This window comes from Macaca fascicularis, chromosome 15, assembly GCF_037993035.2.
Source record: "Macaca fascicularis isolate 582-1 chromosome 15, T2T-MFA8v1.1".
Classification (NCBI taxonomy): Eukaryota; Metazoa; Chordata; class Mammalia; order Primates; family Cercopithecidae; genus Macaca; species Macaca fascicularis.
In genome coordinates this window covers 128,469,817-128,494,329 of record NC_088389.1, presented here as the reverse complement: position 1 = coordinate 128,494,329, position 24,513 = coordinate 128,469,817, and the positions used below count along the sequence as shown (strand labels likewise).

General features: G+C 50.2%; 1 protein-coding gene across 1 annotated transcript in view; it reads right to left on the bottom strand.

The window, feature by feature from the left end:
• FBP2 (fructose-bisphosphatase 2) overlaps positions 1 to 17,683 on the bottom strand; it is a 36,501-nt gene extending 18,818 nt beyond the window's left edge. The window contains exons 1-3 of the mRNA XM_045372853.2: positions 17,416 to 17,683; positions 12,081 to 12,243; positions 9,209 to 9,301 (exon numbers count right to left, since the gene is read on the bottom strand). Coding sequence (XP_045228788.2) covers positions 9,209 to 9,301; positions 12,081 to 12,243; positions 17,416 to 17,585 — 426 coding nt within the window. The 5' untranslated portion in view covers positions 17,586 to 17,683. The remainder of the gene's footprint in view (positions 1 to 9,208; positions 9,302 to 12,080; positions 12,244 to 17,415) is intronic.
• Between the last annotated feature and the right edge of the window lie 6,830 nt (positions 17,684 to 24,513).

Genomic DNA, 24,513 nt, shown 5'->3' with positions numbered 1-24,513 from the left:
ACTCTTGATCGCTGGGCTCTGCAGGCAGCGAGCATGTGGACCTGCATTCAGCTACAATTTTAGTGGCCCATACAGTGTGCTCTGGGGGCCCAAGCCCATGGTCTGGTTTCTACTGGGCAGGGCCTAGGGCTGCCTGTGGGCTTCGGCTGCTTGTGGCTACCTGACCCCTTGGCCGGAACGCTAGGGAGTCTCCGGCAGCTGCCTAGATGCTTCTGTCTTGGGGATCCTCTCTTTCTCTTCCGGCTGCAGTGCCTGCTGCCTCCAATGTCTCACTGGTGCAATGAAAGTGACTTTAGAGAAGTGACAAACTTTGGGATTTGGGAACTTTGAAACTTTGGAACTTAGTGAGTTAGTCGGAGTGCATTTGACCACCATCTGCCTCTTTTTGGGTGTCACTGGAGCTCTGCTCTATTTAGACTTGGCCGCTAGTGACACCATTGGAGCATTTTATGCATTTGTATTTGTGGCAGCCTTGACGCCTTGCTGGGTTCAGGCTGTTCCAGGGCAGGGGTGGGGAGGGCACTGGAAACTGAGGTGAGGGATTTGGAGCTCGACTCAGCCCTCCCTCCCCCAACTTCTTCCAAGTCATCCTCCTGATTATCTTGGAGCCACCTACAGCCTTATTCCTCCTGGCCAAAAGCACCCATAGCTCCCTCCGGCTGGAAACAGTTCACCTCGACTGGGGACTTGCAAAGGTGGGAAGGGCTCATCCCACACCATGCAGGTGTGGGGTGCTGAGGCTCTCCCTGACAGGAGATAAACCTGGGTACTGACTCCTCGCCTGGCAGTGGCTGGAAGGCTCACAAGCCTCCCCTCCTTCCTTTCTCTTTCCTCTTCCTTCCTGTAAAACGTGACCTTTCTCCTCTACATCTCTCTTTTCTTTTTCTCATTTCCTGTCCAATCCAGGGGTTCGCCTTGAAGGAGAAAAACAGTTTCCGACATCACAGCCTCTGATTTTGTCATCTTCTTTGGGACTGGTTACATATTCTGGCCCATTTTTGTGCACATTTTAAACTGATAGGCAAATTACAACAGGAAAAATTCAGAGTTCAAATAGTTAACCTTCACTGTGGAGTTCAGTAGAATCTTCTTTAGCTCCCTCCCCTCCTCTCTTTTCGGCCTGCTTTAATCTGCTGTTACGAAGCTGCTGGTGCTGAGAGAAGACTCATTGTTTATGGTCTAAATCGAATATAAACATTGAAAACTCGTTTGAAACTGAACAGAAAAAAAGGATAAAAGATTTAAAAAGAAAAAACCAAACTGCCACAGAGGCTGCTTTGCCCAAAATCGGCTGCCAGCTTCCCTTGGATTACTACCAGGGCAAACAAAGTTAGCCGTGTGAACAGCTTCCAGTTTTGTCAGAAAATAACGTGGAGCCAGCCGTCTTTCACAGGTCAGTGAGTTCGTGGTGCTCTCTCACGGCCAGAGTTCTCAGATAAAAGCTCTTCGATCTTTGTTTGTGGATGGATGTATACATGTTTAGATACGTAATGTGCATGTTGTAGTTATGTTCTGTGTCGCGTCTAGCATGCTACCAAACTGGCTTATAAGTAATGAGTACACATAAATTAAGTTCAAATGCTTTCCAAGTTCACATGAATCTTTGATAAATGAAACTGGCTTCAAAATTATTTGTAAAATAAAAACAAAAATGCCTTCAGAGTCATCAGCACACATTTGTATCTAAGCCAAAAAATTTTATATTTGCCTCTGTTAAATGTTTGAAGTGTCAGGGTTTGGCACAAAGATGGTAAGACTATAACCCAACCAAACACAGAGCAATCTCTGTGTAATTTTTTGACAAATAAGAATAAGTTAGGATTGTTAGTTCAATGAAAGCAACTGAATCCTCTGAGTTACTGGCAGAATGCCCATGGATTTACTCTGAGGCTCTTTCTCAGGTGTTCACCTAATGTTCGGACTTTAGAAATGGTTAACAGTGAATAACTTTAAATAATGACTAACTTTGTATAATACCTGCTTTCCAAAAGAATCTAGATAAACTTACAGATTAAAAAATTAAATACACATAAATGAAATATATGTAAATATATGTTTGTAGGTGGATTTTTTCTATAATTTAAAATCTTAAAATTACTTTAAATTAAATAATAAATGCTTATTGAATGTCTGGGTCATTTCCAATTTTTAAAGAATTATAATAAATTATGGGAATAATTTACAATAAAATATAGGAAAACATGGTTCTAAAATTGTGAAATGACTTCATCTATAAAATGCTAACATCTGACAAACAGTTCAGGACTTCTTGCTTACTAAATTTCCACTAAAATTTAAAGTTAGTAGAAATAATAATTCTAATGACTATATAATTCTATAAATTGTATCCTTTTTTAAAAATAATTTTATAGGCCGTGCACGGTGGCTTACACCTGTAATCCCAGCACTTTGGGAGGCCAAGGCAGGTGGATCACGAGGTCAGGAGATCGAGACCATCCTGGCTAACACGGTGAAACCCCGTCTCTACTAAAAATACAAAAAATTAGCCTGGCGAGGTGGCGGACGCCTGTAGTCCCAGCTACTCGGGAGCCTGAGGCAGGAGAATGGTGTGAACCTGGAGGCGGAGCTTGCAGTGAGCTGAGATCGCATCACTGCACTCCAGCCTGGGCGACAGAGCCAGACTCCGTCTCAAAAAAACAAAACAAACAAACAAAAAAACTCAGAATCATATCCTGGAAGTTCGGCTTTGCTGTGTCTTGCTGCTTTCAGCTTTTTCTCCCCTTGAGAAGGCCTGAGAGGATAACTCTCTCATTCAGCTTTTTCCTCAACCCTTGTGACATTTTTCCTCCAATTTTATTATCATGGCCTGGCACTAAAATGTTTTATCTTAAAGGTCTAGAAAAGCAATGTTTTCCTACATTATTACCTGATTCTGTACTTTCCTTGATATGTCTAAATTTGTCAACATAATTAGAAAGCTTCTCATGCGGTTGCTAAGAATTATGTATTTCCCTGATACACTCCAGGTTTCCCTGACACACTCCAGGTTTCCCTGACACACTCCAGGTTTCCCTGATGATACACTCCGGGTTTCCCTGACACACTCCGGGTTTCCCTGATGATACACTCCAGGTTTCCCTGACACACTCCAGGTTTCCCTGATACACTCCAGGTTTCCCTGATGATACACTCCAGGTTTCCCTGATGATACACTCCAGGTTTCCCTGATGATACACTCCGGGTTTCCCTGATGATACACTCCGGGTTTCCCTGATGATACACTCCGGGTTTCCCTGATGATACACTCCGGGTTTCCCTGATGATACACTCCAGGTTTCCCTGACACACTCCAGGTTTCCCTGATACACTCCAGGTTTCCCTGATGATACACTCCAGGTTTCCCTGATGATACACTCCAGGTTTCCCTGATGATACACTCCGGGTTTCCCTGATGATACACTCCGGGTTTCCCTGATGATACACTCCGGGTTTCCCTGACACACTCCGGGTTTCCCTGATACACTCCAGGTTTCCCTGATGATACACTCCAGGTTTCCCTGATGATACACTCCAGGTTTCCCTGATGATATACTCCGGGTTTCCCTGACACACTCCAGGTTTCCCTGACACACTCCAGGTTTCCCTGATGATACACTCCAGGTTTCCCTGATGATACACTCCAGGTTTCCCTGATACACTCCAGGTTTCCCTGATGATACACTCCAGGTTTCCCTGATGATACACTCCAGGTTTCCCTGATGATACACTCCGGGTTTCCCTGACACTCCGGGTTTCCCTGATACACTCCAGGTTTCCCTGATGATACACTCCAGGTTTCCCTGACACACTCCAGGTTTCCCTGATGATACACTCCAGGTTTCCCTGATGATACACTCCACGTTTCCCTGATACACTCCAGGTTTACACTCCAGGTTTCCCTGACACACTCCGGGTTTCCCTGATACACTCCAGGTTTCCCTGATGATACACTCCAGGTTTCCCTGATACACTCCAGGTTTCCCTGATGATACACTCCAGGTTTCCCTGATGATACACTCCGGGTTTCCCTGACACACTCCGGGTTTCCCTGATACACTCCGGGTTTCCCTGATACACTCCAGGTTTCCCTGATGATACACTCCAGGTTTCCCTGATGATACACTCCACGTTTCCCTGATACACTCCAGGTTTACACTCCAGGTTTCCCTGACACACTCCAGGTTTCCCTGACACACTCCAGGTTTCCCTGATGATACACTCCAGGTTTCCCTGATGATACACTCCACGTTTCCCTGATACACTCCAGGTTTCCCTGATGATACACTCCAGGTTTCCCTGACACACTCCAGGTTTCCCTGATACACTCCAGGTTTCCCTGACACACTCCAGGTTTACACTCCAGGTTTCCCTGATGACACACTCCAGGTTTCCCTGATGATACACTCCACGTTTCCCTGATACACTCCAGGTTTACACTCCAGGTTTCTCTGACACACTCCAGGTTTCCTTGACACACTCCAGGTTTCCCTGATGATACACTCCACGTTTCCCTGATACACTCCAGGTTTACACTCCAGGTTTCCCTGACACACTCCGGGTTTCCCTGATACACTCCAGGTTTCCCTGATGATACACTCCAGGTTTCCCTGACACACTCCAGGTTTCCCTGATGATACACTCCAGGTTTCCCTGATGATACACTCCAGGTTTCCCTGACACACTCCAGGTTTCCCTGATGATACACTCCGGGTTTCCCTGATGATACACTCCAGGTTTCCCTGACACACTCCAGGTTTCCCTGATGACACACTCCAGGTTTCCCTGATGATACACTCCAGGTTTCCCTGACACACTCCAGGTTTCCCTGACACACTCCAGGTTTACACTCCAGGTTTCCCTGACACACTCCAGGTTTCCCTGATGATACACTCCAGGTTTCCCTGATGATACACTCCAGGTTTCCCTGACACACTCCAGGTTTCCCTGACACACTCCAGGTTTCCCTGACACACTCCAGGTTTACACTCCAGGTTTCCCTGACACACTCCAGGTTTCCCTGATGATACACTCCAGGTTTCCCTGATGATACACTCCACGTTTCCCTGATACACTCCAGGTTTACACTCCAGGTTTCCCTGACACACTCCAGGTTTACACTCCAGGTTTCCCTGATACACTCCAGGTTTCCCTGATACACTCCAGGTTTCCCTGATGATACACTCCAGGTTTCCCTGACACACTCCAGGTTTACACTCCAGGTTTCCCTGATACACTCCAGGTTTCCCTGATACACTCCAGGTTTCCCTGATACACTCCAGGTTTCCCTGACACACTCCAGGTTTCCCTGACACACTCCAGGTTTCTCTGATACACTCCAGGTTTACACTCCAGGTTTCCCTGATACACTCCAGGTTTCCCTGATGATACACTCCAGGTTTCCCTGATACACTCCAGGTTTCCCTGATACACTCCAGGTTTCCCTGATGATACACTCCAGGTTTCCCTGATGATACACTCCAGGTTTCCCTGATACACTCCAGGTTTCACTGACACACTCCAGGTTTCCCTGACACACTCCAGGTTTCCCTGACACACTCCAGGTTTCTCTGATACACTCCAGGTTTCCCTGATACACTCCAGGTTTCCCTGATGATACACTCCAGGTTTCCCTGATACACTCCAGGTTTACACTCCAGGTTTCCCTGATACACTCCAGGTTTCCCTGATACACTCCAGGTTTGACTTCCAGGTTATCCAAATAGGCTTCCCCTAAGGAGAAGCAGCTACACTGCAGGTTTTTCTTTCCCTGTCTGGTAATTGGCTTAAGAAACAACACTTTACATTTTATCAAAATAAGTCCTATGTTGTCTTTATTAGGTTTTAATTGCTTAGAAAAGCTGAGATCTGAAAGGATTAAGGTTTGTGCATCCATAACACCTTCTGTATTGCCTTTTATTTGTTTGTTTGAGACAGTCTTGCTCTGTTGCCCAGGCTGGAGTGCAGTGGCGCTATCTCAGCTCACTGCAACCTCCGCCTCCGAGGTTCAAGTGATTCTCATGCCTCAGCCTCCCAAGTAGCTAGTCCAACATGCCCAGCTAATTTTTGTATTTTTAGCAGAGACAGTGTTTAGCCATGTTGGCCAGGCTGGTCTTGAACTCCTGGCCTCAAATGATCCACCCGCCTCAGCCTCCCAAAGTGCTGGGATTACAGGTGAGAGCCACCACGCCTAGCCTGGATTGCCTTTTAAATCTTTCGATTATCACTCCGGTTAAATGAGCAACTATTGTTTAACAGTGATCTACAGAGGCTTCGACAGCTGAACAAAATGCTTGCATTTGTGCAGGTAAGTGCTACTAGCCAAGCTCACAGTAGCTCAATGTATAGATTTGTAGGTAAGTCAATTTTGGAACTTCGCCTTTTGGCTTTGGGTTTTTGGCTTTTACACTGCTAAAAGGGGTTTTAAGGTTAATGAGTGCCTGCCCACCTCCACTCCCATCTGGCCTGGAACATTTAACTGGCTTTCACTGTCTTAACTCTAAGTCCCTGGGCCATCGAGGAACATGATGGACCCAGGGAAGGTAACCACACCACCCCAGCATCCATATGGGACAAAATAAAAGCTTGGCCATCAATACTGCCCCTGGAACACCTGGACAAAAAAGAGAGAATATCAACTAAAATAAAATCCTAAGCCTCTCAACAGACGGAATGGACCTGCCTCTTGGCTGAAGGAAATCCCCAGATAAACTGAAAACGACTTCAGGCCGCGTTAGGAAGCAGGCTCAGACACGCCTCCCTAACCTCCCCCACTTTTTGGAATTAGGCACAACTGAAAACCCTAAGATTGACAAAATAGACTGTTTGTCACAGTAAAATACCCAGTTAGAAATGGGACCTAAGGCCACGCCAGGCCAGGGCTAGTCACTCACTCCTGCACTTGAAGAGGAAGCCGGCTAGTCACTCACTCCTGCACTTGAAGAGGAAGCCGTGTCCTAACTGCCACAGGTTTTTCTTTTTCTCCAGCAGCCAAACAAGCGCCGGCCTTCGGATCAGCCGACTAACTCGCCCCCAGCCTCTTGTTCCACCAGCCAAGACTACAGCTTTAATTAGACAAGAGACTAATTTCAGTAGCTCTCCTGATAAAAGACCACCAACCATGGGCCAGGTCTGGCCAGTTTACAGAAAGCACCGTGTGCCTTTATGTCCTAGAAAGAACTTGACATATGGGGCCTAAATGGAATACATTTGCATGTTAAGTCTCCACCGCAAAATAAACATGGGTCATACATGCGTATTTATTCAATACACATATGTCAGGACCATCTTCATAAATACTCATAGCTCCCCCTATAATCTGTTAAATATGTGTGTGTGTGTGTGTGTGTGTGTGTGTGTAGTCTGTTTGTTTTGAGAGGGAGTCTTGCTCTGTTGCCCGGGCTGGAGTGCAGTGGTGCAATCTCAGCTCACTATAACTTCCACCTCCAGGTTCAAGCAGTTATCATGTCTCAGCCAAGTAGCTGGGACCACAGTCACAGGCCACTGCTCCCGGCTGATTTTTTTTTTTTTTTTTTTGAGACACAGTTTCACCCTTGTTGCCCAGGCTGGAGTATAATGGCGCGATCTCAGCTCCCTGCAACCTCTGCCCCCCAGGTTCAAGCAATTCTCCTGTCTCAGCCTCCTGAGTAGCAGGGATTACAGGCGCCCGCCACTGTGCTCAGCTACTTTTAGGTATTTTTAGTAGAGATGGGGTTTCACCATGTTGGCTAGGCTGGTCTCAAACTCCTGACCTCAGGTGATCTGCCCACCTCGGCCTCCCAAAATGCTGGGATTACAGGCGTGAGCCACCCTGCCCAGCCTGTTAAATATGTATATTTTGCCAACCTGTTGTCAAGCCCCACAGGAATCCCAGATGTAATTGACAGTGGGGACCATGATGTATAATTAAAACTAAATGCTGTACATACTTCCTGAATAACTCCCAAACATATCCTCAGCTCCACAAGACACAGGAAAGCAAACTGGTATTTTGTCTTAATCCCACAATGTCTTTAAATCATATGACTTTAGATATTCTAACTACAGCCCAAGGCAACACTTGTGCATAAATTAAGGCTGAGAATTAGATATCTACCAGATTATTCTCACAATATAACCCAAACTATACATACCTTAAATACTCATATTTCTGCTGTAGATTCCCCCTCTCAAGACTCTGTAACACAGCACGGTTTAGTCAACTTCCTAATACATAGAAGACTCTCATATACAGTATCACTGGCACTCTGCTTACTGTTCTCTTTGGTTGCTATGGATTGTTTGTTTGTTTGTTTGTTTGAGAGAGAGTCTTGCTCTGTCACCCAGGCTGGAGTGCAGTGGTATGATCTCAGCTCACTGCAACCTGCACCTCCTGGGTTCAAGCAATTCTTGTGCCTCAGCCTCCTGAGTAGCTGGAATTACAGGTGTGCACCATCACCCTGGCTAATTTTTGTATTTTTAGTAGAGACGGGGTTTCACTATATTTCCCAGACCGGTCTCCACCTCCTGGCCTCAAGTGATCCACCTGCCTTGGCCTCCCAAAGTTCTGGGATTACAGGCGTGAGCCACCGCACCTGGCAAGGTTGCTATGGATTTTATTGCTGTTGTACATTTTATATGGAATGAAGGACAAGTTTTCAGAATTGAAAATTTCTGTGTGATCTGTGAACACCCGGCATTACATAGCAACAAAGACTTTGCAGGTGTACTCAGGGGTTCAGATTTCAAATAGGGAGATCACGTGGACCATCCAGGTTAGATTAGTTCAATCTAATCCAATGAGTGTTAGCAGAAAACTCTGGCTGGGGACAGGAGAGATGAGGCAAGAGGGGGAGAGGATGTCAGAGATTCAGAATACCACCTGGAACCTAATGCCACGCCTGACATTTGTGTTGCACCCAGACTTTCAAAACAAGATCCCAGCTGTCCTCCTGCGTTACCCTCCCAGGAATGCCAGAAAGCAGGCAGAGGGAGAACCTCCATTCCAGTCCTTCTAACGGGAGCTCCAGGCAGAGAGCAGGCAGAGGGAGAACCGCCATTCCAGTCCTTCTAACGGGAGCTCCAGGCAGAGAGAAGTTGGTGGTTTGCTACGGTGGCTTTTCTCATTGGTGAGAAGACAGAGGGTAGGACTCCAAACACATAGCTCTCAGCCCAGGAATCTTCCAGAGACCTCCACAGGAAGGAGGTGCGAAATGTCAGCATGTCTACTCACCTTTCTGTAGATGGCAAAGATGGTTCCGATGGAGGCCAGGCAGTCAATGTTGGAAGATCCATCCAGTGGGTCAAAGCAGACCACGTATTTCCCCTAAATCAGAGAGGGAAGCACCAACTGGTCAGCACATCTTCCCATCAGCACAATTGCTCCGTGTCAGGGCTGTGCGTGGCAGAGCACACCACATCGAAAAGAGACTGAGAACCACGGAATATCCTTATCAAAAAACACCACGACTTACGGAGGGCAGGGTGCTGGCTTATACACAAACACTCCTCTGGGTTTTGTATCCATCTCTCCTGTCTGATTCAAAGACCAGAGGATAGAGTGGGTGCGGTCCTGAGAGACCCACGTCCCCCACGGCCACCCAACTCTGCTGTCCCTGGCAGCTCCAGCCGTCGGGAAGTCGCCAGGTCCTTTTTATAGCCCCCTGTGTGCAGGGTCCTGAGAGACCCGTAGTGAAGGAGACCAGAGCCCCCAGGTCAACTAAACACGGGTAATGCGACTTCCGGTGAAATGAGGTCATTTCTCCCTCCACTCAATTTAGTTCTCCCTGACTTTCCAGTGAGTATTGGCCTAGCTTCATTTGAGCTTCGTTTCTGTTTTTTTTTTTTTCTTGCTCAGCCAGAGGAGAAAAGTTAGATAATCTGTAAACTTGGAAATTCCCCAACATCTGTATAATAATCCAATTTTCAAAAAATAATCCAGTTTAGCCCATTCATTCATCATGCATGAGTTCAGCAGACACACGCTGAGCTTCCAGCACACACTGAGAACTGTTCAAGGCCCGGGGTTTGTTTCCAGGGGGCGGCGATCCTGGCAGCAGGGCTGGATTTCCTGGCACTGACCTTCCGGTGGGAGAACAGACAGAAAATGCACAGGCCAGCACACACAAGCAGACTGTGGCACGTGCCCTAAGGAAACCCACGCAGGCTGGGGGCTGCTGGAGAGCCGTGAGGGGCCACATTTGACGACAGGCCTGACTAGAATTAAGAGATGAAGAAACACACAGAGACCTAGAGAGCAAATTTTCTTTTTGTTTTTTTGTTTTTGTTTTGTCTTGTTTTCTCGACAGAGTCTCACTCTGTTGCCCAGGACACAGTGCAGTGGTGTGGTCACAGCTCGGTGCAGCCTAGAGATCCTGGGCTCAAGCAATCCTCCCACCTCAGCCTCCCGAGTAGCTGGGACTACAGGTGCACACCACCATGCCGAGCTAAATTTTTATCTTTTGTATCTTTATTTATGTTGCCTAGGTTGGTCTCAAACTCCTGAGCTCAAGCAGTCCTCCCACCGCAGCCTCCCAAAGCCCTGGGATTGCAGGTGTGAGCCACTGCGCCCATCCTAGAGACGAGAATTTTTGGCAGAGAGATCAGCAGGTTTGGAGTATTCAAGAGCTGGCATGGGCCAGGCGTGGCGGCTCAGCCTGTATCCCAACAGCTTGGGAGCCTGAGGCAGGTGGATCACCTGAGGTCAGGAGATCGAGACCAGCCTGGCCAACATGGCAAAACCCAGTCTCTACTAAAAATACAAAAATTAGCTGGGCGTGGTGGCAGCACCTGTAATCCCAGCTACTCAGGAGGCTGAGGCGGGAGAACTGCTCGAACCTGGGAGGCAGAGTACAGTGAGCTGAGAGCGCATCATTGAACTCCAGCCTGTCCAGCCGGGCAATAGAGCAAGACTCTGTCTCAAACAAATAAATAAATAAAGGAACTGGCCTGAAGACCCATGTGGCTCAGGCCAATCGGAGAAGACAATGGTACATCAGACTGGAGAGAGAAACAAGGGTCGTATCAACTGAAACTGAAAGTTGGAAGTAATAGGTGTGATGTAGCTTAAATTATGTGAGATGAGGGTGAAAGTGCCTTGTGCAGTACCTGGCATAGAGCAGAGGTTAAATAAATTTGGCTTTATCTTCTTTTCCATTCCTCCAGCTAATCACAAAGAAATGGCCTCTTGGCCGGGCGCGGTGGCTCAAGCCTGTAATCCCAGCACTTTGGGAGGCCGAGATGGGCGGATCACGAGGTCAGGAGATCGAGACCATCCTGGCTAACACGGTGAAACCCCGTCTCTACTAAAAAATGCAAACAACTAGCCGGGCGAGGTGGCGGCGCCTGTAGTCCCAGCTACTCGGGAGGCTGAGGCAGGAGAATGGCGTAAACCCGGGAGGCGGAGCTTGCAGTGAGCTGAGATCCGGCCACTGCACTCCAGCCTGGGTGACAGAGCGAGACTCCGTCTCAAAAAAAAAAAAGAAATGGCCTCTTGTCTGTTGACTGTATTGCAGCTGAACATTGATTGAACCTTTTAGCCATCAGCAAACCTCTCTGAATAACAAGCTGTGTGTGAACCCACAGTGAATGCAGACCCTGCCAGCTGTGCCTGCGTTCACTGGCTTCACATCCTACGAGGCAGGAGCACAGGAGGCTGGACCAGGCTAACAGCTTGTCAGACACGAAGAAATCTCTGCTGAAACTAACCCCTCACAAAGTGCGGGCTGGGGGTGGGGGTGGAGATGAGAGGCCGGGGGAGTGCGAGGCTGTATAGTACAGCTCTTCCCTGGACTCCACAAGGTTAAGCCCCAAAAAATGTGGCACTTGTTACTGATTAAGTGAACAGCCACCAACGAGCGTCCACTGAGGCGGTTCCTACATCCCTCGGAACTATTTCCTGAACGAATCACTGACTACTGTGGAGTCTTCTTTCACTAGATGTCACAAGACTTCCAACTAGAGAAGTATGCAATCATTTGTTTCCAGAAAACAAATGTGAAGAACTAGAGGAAAATCCCGGGAATTAAAGAAAAGCAAGGCAGCTTATTTCTGGCTCAGTGTCATCATCTACTGGCCAGTGCGGACCCCGCAGCCCCAGGACGCACCCTCTTCTCCTTGGCAGTGATGATGGCGTCCTTATTCTCCTCTGAGACCAGGACGCAGGTGCTGTAGGAGGATTGGAGCATGTTGATCACCAGGGAATTGGATAGCACGTCCAGTTTCTTCACCTCATCTCCCGTCACGTTCACGCTTCCTGCGATTCCATACCTGAGGAGACAAAAGGCTAAATGAAGTCACTAGGGGGTCTTAACTCCAGCAAAGAGCCGGGGACGCTCAAACGCCAGCAGGGCACTCCCCTCTCGTTCTGTGTCTCTGGAGTCTCCAAGTCACACGTGCAGAAGAAGGCGATGATGCCTCGCAGGCTGCCTCTCAGCCTTGCCTCCCTGTTGCCATATTTTCTTAGCCTCCCAGTGAGATGACCCAGGACTCGGTCTCACTAAAACACAAATCCACGCTCAGCACAGGGAGACGGAGCAGACGGGGGGTTCATCAAATCAGGCCCATCACCATAACTGAGGGCTCCACAAGTAAAGGGCCGTGGCCTCCAGCCCTGGAATTTCTATTTTATTTTATTTTAATTATTTTATTTTATTTTATTTTTTGAGAAGGAGTCTCGCTCTGCCGCCCAGGCTGGAGTGGAATGGCACGAACTCTGCTCACCGCAAGCTCCGCCTCCCGGGTTCCCACCATTCTCTTGCCTCAGCCTCCCAAGTAGCTGGGACTACAGATGCCCACCACCGCGCCCGGCTAATTTTTTCCTGTATTTTTAGTAGAGACGGGGTTTCACTGTGTTGGCCAGGATGGTCTTGATCTCCTTACCCCGTAATCTGCCCGCCTTGGCCTCCCAAAGTTCTGGGATTACAGGCGTGAGCCACCGCGCCCGGCCAACCCCTGGAATTTCAAGCCTTTGTGGATTATCCTCACACAGTGCCCTGCTGGGACAAATTAAAATTGCCCTGTGGTAGCCTGGTGTTACTTGAACTGAGAAGGAAATTTGGGGGCAGACTTATTTCATTTTTTTCTTCACTGCCATCCCAAGCAATGTAAGAGTGCTATTATGAGAATTCTATGCTGGTCAGGGACGGGGGCTCACGCCTGTAATCCCAGCGCTGTGGGAGGCCGAGGCGTATAGGTCACTTGAGCCCAGGAGTTCAAGACCAGTTTGGGCAACACAGTGGGACCCTGTCTTTACAAAAAAATACAAAATGTAGCTGGACGTGGTGGCACACACCTGTAGTCCCCGCTACTTGGGAGGCTGAGATGAAAGGATCACCTAAGCCGGGGGAGGTGGAGGTTGCAGTGAGCTGTGATCATGCCACTGCACTCCAGCCTGGGTGATGGAGTGAGAACCTCAAAAAACATTCTATCTAGAGGCTTTGGGTTTTAGAGTATTCATAGGCAAAGTTCTCCCCATTTCCACCCTTGCCCCCTTTGGGGGTTCTCAACACAGCAACAGGAGGGGTCCTCCTAATGTGCCCTCCAGTCTCACCCAGAGGCAAAATCCAAGTCCCCAAGCGGCTGTCAGGCACCACCGTGGAATCTCTGTGCCTGGGTTGGCATGGCTGCCCGTCTCGCTCGTCCTCACAGGGCCTGCCCCAGCCTCGGAAACCTCCAAGGCACACACCTGCCTTGTGGCTGCCCACTGGCCTTGCTGCCCCACCTGGGACACTCCTCCTCGAGAGCCCCGCGGCGGCCACGCCAGCCACGCCTTGGCTCCAGGATCATCTCTCAGTGGTGCCTTCTCTGGCCGTCTCTCTAGAGCAGCATCCCCGGTCCCCAACGTCCTACTCGATGCATTTTCTACTCTGCCCTGACCACCATCTAGCTCCTGTTTATCGTCTGTGAGCTCCACAGTGGCAGGAATTTTTCTTCCACTTTGAGGGAAGCCGCATCCTTCATGTGTCCACCTGCACCCCTGCAGCGAGGCTCAGCCACCCTGCCACCCTCTCACGTTCCAGCAGCCACAGATGTCCCTGGGCCAGCACCCAGCGAGGGGCTCCGGTCCTTCTCGCCTTCACTAACGGCGTTCCCACCACAGCAGTGCCCTCTGCCCAGCTTTCTTCCTGCTCTTTCTCCTTTTCCTCTGGGACACCTCACTGGTCCTCTCAAGTGTGCCCCACACACCAGACACACCTCATCATCCCTCCTCAGTGCTCACCACACTCACAGACCAGCTTCCTGCTGCATGACCTGCTTGCAGAGGGCAGGATCCGTCCTTCTGTCTGTTTCTGCAGTGCCCGGACACACAGCACGTGCTCCATGTCTGTTCACTGAGTTATGAGGAAAGGATGGCAAGAAAGGAATTCCCTTCCCTCCTGTTGTGAATGCCATTTATTTGTGGAAGGAAATCTCAGGTGGTTCTAACAAGCAGCCAGGGTTGGGAACCACTGATCTACCCTAAGCAGGGAACAAACTCGTTTCCCACCCTCTCCCCTGAACGGCACCCCCACTCACCCCGCACCACAACCCCCACCCACGGCATGTCGTTTGTGTCTGAGGAACCGTGATGTGAGCAGTCAGCTGCCTTGGAAAACACTCCTCACCCCGAAGCCTGTGCCTCCTGGTCAGGACAAAAGCAAGCAAACAATAGCAGCCACAAAACTAGGTTGACTGCATCTGCGTTTCAGGGGACCACAGACGCAGGCCCTTGTTCGACACAGTATCTGGATGCACCTGCTGCTGCAGAATGAACAGCCGGCCCAGGCCTGCGGTGGGCAGAGCTGAGAAACAGGCTCCGTCCTGCGCTTTGCAAATCCTCCTCATCCGTCTAACCCCACCCCTCGGCCGACCCCCTGCACCCTCCCTCCAGGTGCTGGGCAGCACCCCTCCCCCTGGAAAGAACGGAAACGCACCGGGAGATGTGAGTTCCTGGCAACAGCTTCACCTGCGATGATGGGCGAAAGGGGCTCTCTGGCCTGCAGGACAGTGTCTCGCAGAGTTCTGACCGGCACTAAAGCTCACTGACAGTCTCTAAAGAAATGTTCCCCCATGGCCATGAGAGAGCCAAGGAGAGAACCTGGACGGGTACTCCAGCCTCTCCTGTTCCCGCCGTGAGGAGAAGAGGAAAGAGAAGGCGAAAAGGAGACGCTCGTAACTTTTAAATTGCATTCCTGGAGCCTGTGCTAGAAATGTCTGCCCAGAACGAGCCAGGGGCTTGCAGTGCCCGCCTGGGTGGTGGTGGGGGTGTGAGACAGGCCTCATACAGCCTGGCTGCTGCAGGATGGAGGACCGCCCTTTCCCTCTCTGGGAAGCAATGCCAGGGTCTTTTTAAAAATAACCCAAGTATCTTCTTAGAAAGAAATAATTTCTAGCCACTGGGCTTCCCCTGCTGCCTCCCTGGGTGTCTGCTACACAGGGGCCAGGGAAGGATGCTGTCTGAGTTGGCAGAACATGGGGTCCCGGCTGGGATGTGGGGCCCCTGCTGGCCCCAGGACCCTGCCCCAGCCGCCCAGAGGCTTCCATTGGCTGCGCCTGCCACCCAGGGGTCATCGACGGCTCAGGCACAGGCAAATCTAGTCTGAGCTTGGAACGGTGGTAGTGACAGGCACTGTGCGTGTGTTACGGGGCTGGCACAGTTGAAGTTGTCATCACAGGCACTTGCTAACTCTGCAACAACCCTGAGAGTTAGGGGTGCTAGTATCCTCTCCATTTCACAAAGGGAGACTGAGGTCCTAGGGAGAGTAAATCACTGCCCATTATCACACGGTAGGAAACGCCAAGTTAATAAGCACCTCGATTATCCAGTTCCTAGGACCACTTTGTCTCCTTGCTCAGCTGCCGTAAAGTCAGTTTTGCAGCAGATAAGCAAGACCCCCTACCACAGCAGCCACTGGCTGGCCAAGAGCCCTGCACAGAGGAGGAGCCCGATTCCTGTGGGTGAATCGCCCTGAGATGGGCTCAGGCAGCTGGGCTGAGGATAGCAGCGTCCGCACAGCGAGAGGCAAAGTCCCTGTCCACCATCAGTCGGCAGGACTCTCACCCACAGGAGCAGGACAGGGTGCCGGCTGCCCTCACATTCCGGAAGCCGCTTCAATGCAGAGGGTGGCTGTTACTGCCAAATGAGGTAAAAACAGAGCTGGAGCATCACACACAGGAAAAACACGAGGATAAGGCGTCGTTAACCTAGGTCCTGCTACTGGGTCCCCACCCCTAAATAAACACAGTCTGTGGTGATCAAATGATAATTACATCTTGTCATCTAATGCTATCGCTTTTTGTGTTAAAAGCACTTAATTGTTAAGAATAAATATTTTAAACGATTGGACTTTGTTAGCTCTTCAGTTTGAATCTCTTTTGTCCCCAAAAATATGTGTTCCCTCAGCTCCTGAGAGGACCTCCCCTGGAATTACTACAAGGGAAGCCCAGAGAAAGCTGGGTTTTTTGTTTGTTTGTATGTACGTTTTGAGACAGAGTCTCGTCCTGTCACCCAGGCTGGAGGGCAGTGGTGCGACCTCGGCTCACTGCAACCTCCACCTCCCGGGTTCAAGCGATTCTCCTGCCTCAGCCTCCCGAGTAGCTGGGACTACAGGCGCCCGCCACCTCACCCAGCTATTTTTTGTATTTTTAGTAGAGACGGGGTTTCACCATGTTGGCCAGGATGGTCTCGATCCCTTGACCTCATTATCCACCCGCTTTGGCCTCCCAAAGTGCCAGGATTACAGTCATGAGCCACCGTGCCCGGCCGCCGGGTTCTTTTTATCAGACTTAAACTGGACACTGGGCTGTGACCATCAGCAGTGTAATGTGAGCTCGGCCTCATCCGTGCTTGGATAAAGCACCAAAGCGAACCTGGGGAAGAAGCCTCCGCACTCGCCTCCCAGGACCAGCGCCTCCCAGCTTCCTGCACACTGAGTGGAGGTGAAGATAAAGAGTCACAGAGAAGAAACAAAGCACGGAGCCAGCAAAACACTCCTTCAGGTGACGAGAGAGCAGAGGCAGGCAGGGGCTCCACCAAGCTTCCTGTGTCGTGAATAATTTCCAGCTCCTAACACTAAGCAAAGCTTATTACAGTAAAACGCTCATGTCTGCGAAAGACGTAAGATGTTTCAGGTCATCCCTCTACTTCTTTGTGCCAGTGAGACTCTCTCTGTGCAAATACAAGTCATGATAACACGATACATATTTTAATGCAACAAGCCACTGCACTTGGTATCATTACAGTAACTGGAAAAATTATATGTATATTTCTTCATAGCATGTTTTCGTTCCTTCCTTAAAACAAGTCAAAGGCCCGTTACGAAAGCACACATGGTAGGAACTGGAAATGCAGCTCCCACCGAGGGCACACAGGCCAATAAGCTTCAGACCCAGTGTCCTGCCTCCCACACCCCTGCCGGGCCTGAGGTGCTCTGGGCCCCGTGCCCGCTCCCCCGGACTCACAGGTGGGCCAGGCCGGCCTTGCGCACGGCCGAGGAGATGGCTTTGATGGCCGTCAGCATGGAGTTTAGCAGCTGGGTGAGCTCCCCGGTCCCTTTGGCCTGACGCCCCTTTTCCATAACGTAGCGGGTCAGGGTGAGCATGTCGGTTTCGAAGGGGCTTCTGTCCGTCATTGTGGCTGGAATGCTTCAAATCCTTTTCTGCCGGCAGGAAACCTTGCTTACCTCTGAGGGCTGCGGCTCCGCAGTGTGGGAGCCGATAAGAAATCTGTGCTGGTCCTGCCAGGACCTCTAAGGAACAGGCCCAAAACACATGACTCAGACAACTGCTGCGGCCCTCAAGGAACTCCCTCTGGCCTGGGGACCGTGGCAGCTGCCAGGGAGCCACAGCGGTCTGTAAATAGGACGGGCTGCCCAGAAACAAGGAGCTGCTTCTCCAGCTGAGCCCCCCCCCCCTTCAGGACACCAAGAAGCCACCACTCAGGCACAGGTGGGAGGTAAGAAACCCCGTAGATTAAAAAAAAAATGACACATAAAACGCTCTTATTCCAGGCTCCAAAGGATTATCCACATACAGCGACTGCAGAGCCTGGCTCTCCCAAGGGCAGAGGTGGCAGACTGGCAGGTTCCTCATCTGGGACATAGGTCACGTAGTAACGTAACGGCAACCCCAGAATCCCTGTAGCCAGGGTTTGGAATAAGTCTGGAAAGAATGCTTTTTATTTCCAATAAGCGTGTGTGACCGGTGGATATCCACAGCAGAGATCCAGATCTGGAGGAAAACTATTATATTCAGTGCCAGGGCGGATCACGAGGTCAGGAGATCGAGACCATCCTGGCTGACCCGGTGAAACCCCGTCTCTGCTAAAAATACAAAAAACTAGCTGGGCGTGGTGGTGGCGCCTGTAGTCCCAGCTACTTGGAAGGCTGAGGCAGGAGATTCACTTGAACCTGGGAGGTGGAGGTTGCAGTGAGCTGAGATCACACCCCTGCACTCCAGCCTGGGCGACAGAGCGAGACTCCGTGTCACAAAAAAGAAAGAAGAAGAAAAGAAAACACACATGATCACTGCTTCCAAGTGTTTCTGAGTCCAAATGAAAAGTGGTTGCCGTAATCATTCAGAACGATACCGTCACACTGAGAAATTCGTTAGAAAAAAAGTTATTAGCAAGAGAGCTTTCTGCAGTGGCTTCTTCCGTCAGTTGCTAAGGGTAAGGTAAAGACGTGAGCGTCGTTTCTAGATCGCTTCTTCTGGAAGGTGCTACACTGCCGACATAATAATCAGTCCAACTTCCCTAATGGAAGCTGGAGAAAGGGCCATTCCAGCGTGTTTTACCCTGTTTGTTCCTGTTTAACGAAAGACTCATCTGAATAGAGATGCCACTTTGCATTAATCTGTTCACCCCTGACACTCAGCATCAGTTTAATAATAATAATAATAAACTAATGACGGGAGCTATCATCTTTTGGGTAAGAACATTTTAATTTTGATATCATGAGGATCAAACTTGGAAAACTCCTCCTTTCCCAAGAGCTCTGGGAATTGGGAAAACTGCAGAATGGACCTTTCCTTGATCCTAACACGCCATGTTGCCGTTAACAGACAAGCTTTGCCTTTCACATGGGGAGACCAATGATGATGCCTCCGACGTCGTTACAGAAACAGAGTGGCTGGAGCTACCAAGTTCTGGTCATTCCTGTAAACGACGGCAGGGTGAAGACGGAGGCCTGGTTGGTCGGTTTTCAGGTTTCCTTTGGAGCTAACGTTGTTGTCTGATTAAGGGGGTTTCCCCTCTGATGGTGCAAAACGACGCTGAAAATGTCTATTCACACAAAACCCACACACAGGTATTTATAGCAGCTCCAGTTAAATAGAAACTGCAAACGCCCGAAGCTCCTCAACAGCGAATGGGTCCACACACTGGCAGAGCCATGCCATGGAACACTCGTTCTGTGGCCTAGGCTGGAGTGCAGCGGCACGATCTCGGCTCACTGCAAGCTCTGCCTCCCGGGTTCACACCATTCTCCTGCCTCAGCCTCCTGAGTAGCTGGGACTACAGGCGCCTGCCACGAGGCCGGGCTAATTTTGTTTTTGCATTTTTAGTAGAGACGGGGTTTCACCGTGTTAACCAGGATGGTCTCGATCTCCTGACCTCGTGATGCGCCCGCCTCAGCCTCCCAAAGTGCTGGGATTACAGGCGTGAGCCACCGCGCCCGGCCACAATGGAACACTATTACCCAACAACACAAATACTAGTGTTGTGTGTGGCATTTGGGCGAGTCTCAGAGGCACTGCGCTGAGGGACAGCAGCAGTCTCCAGTGAGCATCTACAGTCGGATTCCATTTGTAGGGGACTCTCCAGAATGTGAACCTGTGGGGACAGAGAACTCTCATGGCTGCCAGGGGTAGGGGTGTGGAGAGGGGACAGGACAAGGGGGTTTCGCATGATAGAACAGTTCTAGACTCCAGTTATGGTCATAATCCCAATCTCAAATTGTGCGAACTGAACTTCTGTACCACGAAACAAGAAGTCCTCATTCCCCTCCCAACACCTGGTCCCGGGCATCCGCCATTCTGCTTTCTGCCTCTATGAATTTGGCTGCCCTCGGTCCCTCATAGACATGAACCATACGGATCTGTCCTGCTGCGACTGGCTTATGTCACTCAGCACGATGTCCTGGGCATCCCTGCATGTTGTGGCCTGGGTCAGAGTCCCCTCCTCTCTGAAGCTCAATGGCGTTCCCTGGTGTGGATGCACCACAATCTGTTTACCCATTCATCCTCCGTGGCCGCTTGGGCTGCCTCCGCCTCTGGGCTAGCGTGGGTAGTGCTGCCACGAACACGGCGTGCAAACATCTGTTCAAGGCCCTGCTTTTGATTCTCTTGGGGATGTGCCCAGAGTGGACCTGCAGGATCATATGGTAATTCTACGTCTAATTCCTGGAGGAACTGCTGCTCCGTTTTCCACAGTGGCTGCCCCATTTCGCATTCCCCAGCAGTGAGCGAGGGTCCCAGAGTCTCCACCTTATTGCCAGCACTTGTTATTTTCTGTTTGTTTGTTTTTACAGTGGCCATCCTAATGGGTGTGAGGAGGTATCTCACTGTGGCTTAGAGTAGTTGCATCTTCCTAATGATTAGTGATGTTGAACAGGTGCTTACTGGCCATTCCTGTCATTCTTTTTATTATGTTTTTGTTTGGTTTGGTTTGGTTTTTTGAGACAGTCTCGCTGTGTTGCCCAGACCGGAGTGCCGGGGCGTGATCTCGCCTCATTGCAAGTTCCATCCTCCAGGTTCAAGTGATTCTCCCGCCTCAGCCTCCCGAGTAGCTGGGGCTACAGGCGCGCACCACCACACCCGGCTACCTTTTGTATTTTCAGTAGAGACGGGATTTCACCATATTGGCCAGGCTGGTCTCGAACTCCTGACCTCAGGTGATCCGCCCGTCTCGGCCTCCCAAAGTGCTGGGATTACAGGCATAAGCCACTGTGCATGGCTTATTATGTTTTATTAACATATCTGTTCACAACAGATTGGAAGTGAAACCAACAAGCCAGTGCTTTGCGCAGACCTCTGGAGAGGCGCCGGTTGTCTGGCACTGTGGGTGTCAAGGCTGAGCAGAAGCCTGGATAACTTGGGGATCAGGAGGGAGGGGATTGGCCAGTGCCGTTTATAAGTCAGCTCACCCCGTAAAGGGATCCAAGGGAGAGCCTGTTTCTGCCACGCTCCAGCCCAGCCTGGCACCTGTGCAGCTATCATGCCCCTTTCAGCTACATTTAAATGTTGGAAGTTCGAGTTACCTACATGATCTGAAATTGCAGCTGGTGACCTTTCAGCAAATGCCAAAGTTCTTCCAGGGCCCACAACAGCGTGGACACACGGGGCGTCTGGAAGGCAAGGCCCAGAGGAAGCCGGGGGCAGCGTCCAGCTCACAGCTTTTTCAGCACCACTGATGCCTCGGTGACCGCAAAGCTATTTACGGGCTTGCTCTGCTTGGCGAGAGGTTCTCACGGGCCTGGGTGGAAGCAGTGAGGACAGACAGAGTCTCTGAACAGTGAGGCAGTCTTAGGGCAGTTCACAGGGCGGGGCCCCCAGAAAGGCTAGGATCTGGGCTGTGGCTCTAGAGCAGTGGCTGAGGGCATATTCTCTGTTAGCAAAACTGCTGGAATGCTTTCCATGCCCCTCTCCAGTGATCCCAACACAGGCTCTTTGATGAAACCTCAGCATTTCTGCTTCCAGCACGGCAGACCCTTTGGGGTATCTGCTCAGCCCATGATCCCCGTCTTAGAGAGAAGTGTGCCCTGCACATAAAAAGAAAACCCAGGCCACGTGTGTCTTATGTGGCCCGGGTCTATGTCTGCAGCTAACTGGACACCAGCTAGGACAGGCAGGATTTTTCTCCGGGGAGCGTGGGGTGAGACAGGGAGACACAGTGGACTGGCCGACAACGCCGGGACTAAGGGTGTGTCCTCGCGGTTAGGAAGGCAGTGGTGCTGGGTTTCGTGAGAGTCCCGGAAGCTTTCCAACAAACTGCCTTTCTGCTTTAGCAGAATAAGTGGGTTTCTGTTACCTGTGATGAAACTGGCCTTGACTACAATAGATATTACAATTAACACTTTGCAAATGAAGAAAGGGAGACTCAGAGAGGTTAAAAATGTTGCCAGCCTATGTTATGGTGCAGCAACAAATAAACCTGAAACCCCACGGCTTAGCACAGCAAAGGTTTGTTTCCCCTTCCGGTCGCAGGCTGACATCGGCAGGGCAGTGGCTCAGGCTTCCAGGCTCCTGCCATGTCATGCACCTGTACAAAAACGCGTGGCCTCAGAGGGGACCCACCCTAATGTAGGTAATCTAGGCTCATCTCATCTTAATCCTTACTTTAATTAGATCTGCAAAGACCCTCATTTTTTTTTTTTTTTTTTTCTGAGACAGAGTCTCACTCTGTTGCCCAGGCTGGAGTGCAGTGGCGCAATCTTGGCTCACTGCAAGCTCCGCCTCCCAGGTTCATGCCATTCTCCTGCCACGGCCTCCCAAGTAGCTGGGACTACAGGTGCCCACCACCACGCCCGGCTAGTTTTTTGTATTTTTAGTAGAGACGGGGTTTCACCGTGTTAGCCAGGATGGTCTCGATCTCCTGACCTCGTGATCCACCTGCCTCAGCCTCCCAAAGTGCCGGGATTACAGGTGTGAGCCACTGCACCCGGCCTGCAAAGACCCTCATTCTAAATCGAGTCACATGCACAGGTCCCAGGGTTTTCACATGAACGTGTCTTTTTGGGGGACACCATTCAGCCCGCCACAGGCATCTTGAAACTCTTCCCGATTCTGGACACGCGGACCAGGCCACAGTCACTCCAGGAAACAGTGACGCTCACGTGGAGCTTCCCCTCCCTCCTGGCCACAGGGAGTTCCATCAAATGCCTGGTGGCACGCGCTGTTGCCAGCCTGCGTGGTGGTGAGGCCAGGGGTCAGGCACCTCCAGTCAAGCTAGACGCTTGCTTTTCTAGCCTTTGGCAAAGGAAGCCAAGAGCAGCTCCTCTGCAGATTTGCTTAGAAGACTTAGAATGTGGCTTTCGGGTCGAGTATGGCCCTAACTGGGAAGCGAGGCTATGGAACCTCTAAGAGGGCTGTAAGGAAACAGCACTGGGGTGTGGGGTGCCGTCTCAATAGCAGAAAAAGGGTTGGGCGCAGTGGCTCAGCCTGTAATCCCAGCACTGTGGGAGGCCGAGGCAGGTGGATCACTTGAGGTCAGGAGTTTGAGACCAGCCTGGCCAACATGGTGAAACACCATTTCTATTAAAAATATAAAAATTAGCCAGGCATGGTGGTGCACGCCTGTAATCCCAGCTACTCCGGAGGCTGGGCCAGGAGAATCACTTGAACCTGGGAGGTAGAGGTTGCAGCCATTGCATTCTAGCCTGGGCGACAGAACGAGACTCCATCTCAAAAAATATATATATATATATATTATATTTTATATATATATATATATGATGTGTGTGTGTATATATATATGATGTGTATATATATATATTTCAGGAAAAATATATATATTTTTTCCTGATATATATCAGGAAAAGGCTCCCAGACCACACGTCTCTCCCTTCATGCTTTGAGAACCAGATGCCGGCTGAGCTACAAGAAGTGTAGAACTCAGACGGGGCTCTGTGCGTCAGGGACCCTCCCCAGAGGCAGCCCCAGCTGAGGTGGGAAACACTGGCTTTGGGTCTGGTCAGTGGACAGAAGTAGATCCAGTGCTCAAGGTCACAGTTTCCGGCTGGGAAAATGTGAAATGAATGGGGAGTGTTTGGAGGGGAAGAAACAGGATTCACACAGACACCGGTTTTCAGTTCCCAAGTGGAATTATATGGATAGATCCATTTTACATCTAGAGCCCAAGGAGGGCCACAGGTGTTACTTAGTGCCTGACAGAGCTTGCCACGATCTGGGACTCAGATCCACTAAGACCAGGGTTAGTGGAGGGAGAACTTGTTTCTGTAGAGTTTAGCGAGAAGCCTGCTTGCTTGGGACAAATTGCATTTCCTTAAACCCTGTTCTTGTAGTGAATAATTTTTCTTATGGTAACTAGACCGTAGGAACTATTAGGCTTTGTGAGTTGAGTAAAGTGCTGTGCTTTTATAGAAAAATCGCCACTGGGTAACAAGTAAACCTTCACGTGCGATTCAGATGGTTCCATCCGTGCTCGGGAGGCCAGGGGTCACGTGCAGGTACCACCATTCAGCCACTAGCTCCCCCATTTCGAGGAGGGCGCAAGCCGCCATGTTCAGGCTGCATGGTTACTCGGCTGCAATCCTGAACAAGGCTGAGGAACGATGGGCCAGGCCGGAATGGGACGACCTGTAGGAGAAGCCGTAGGAGTGGCCAGGCTGCCTGCACTCAGGTCCTGGCTCTGCCAGGCATCGGCTGGAAGCCTTGAGCCAATTACTTCACCTCTCCTCGTCCATTGTGTCATCTATAAAATGGCTTATTCAGAGTATCTGATTCATTGGGTTCTTGTGAAGATTAAATGAGTTATCTAATGTTATATGCATCAGCAGTTATTATTGTCATCATCATTATTATTTGACACAAAGCAACAGAGGC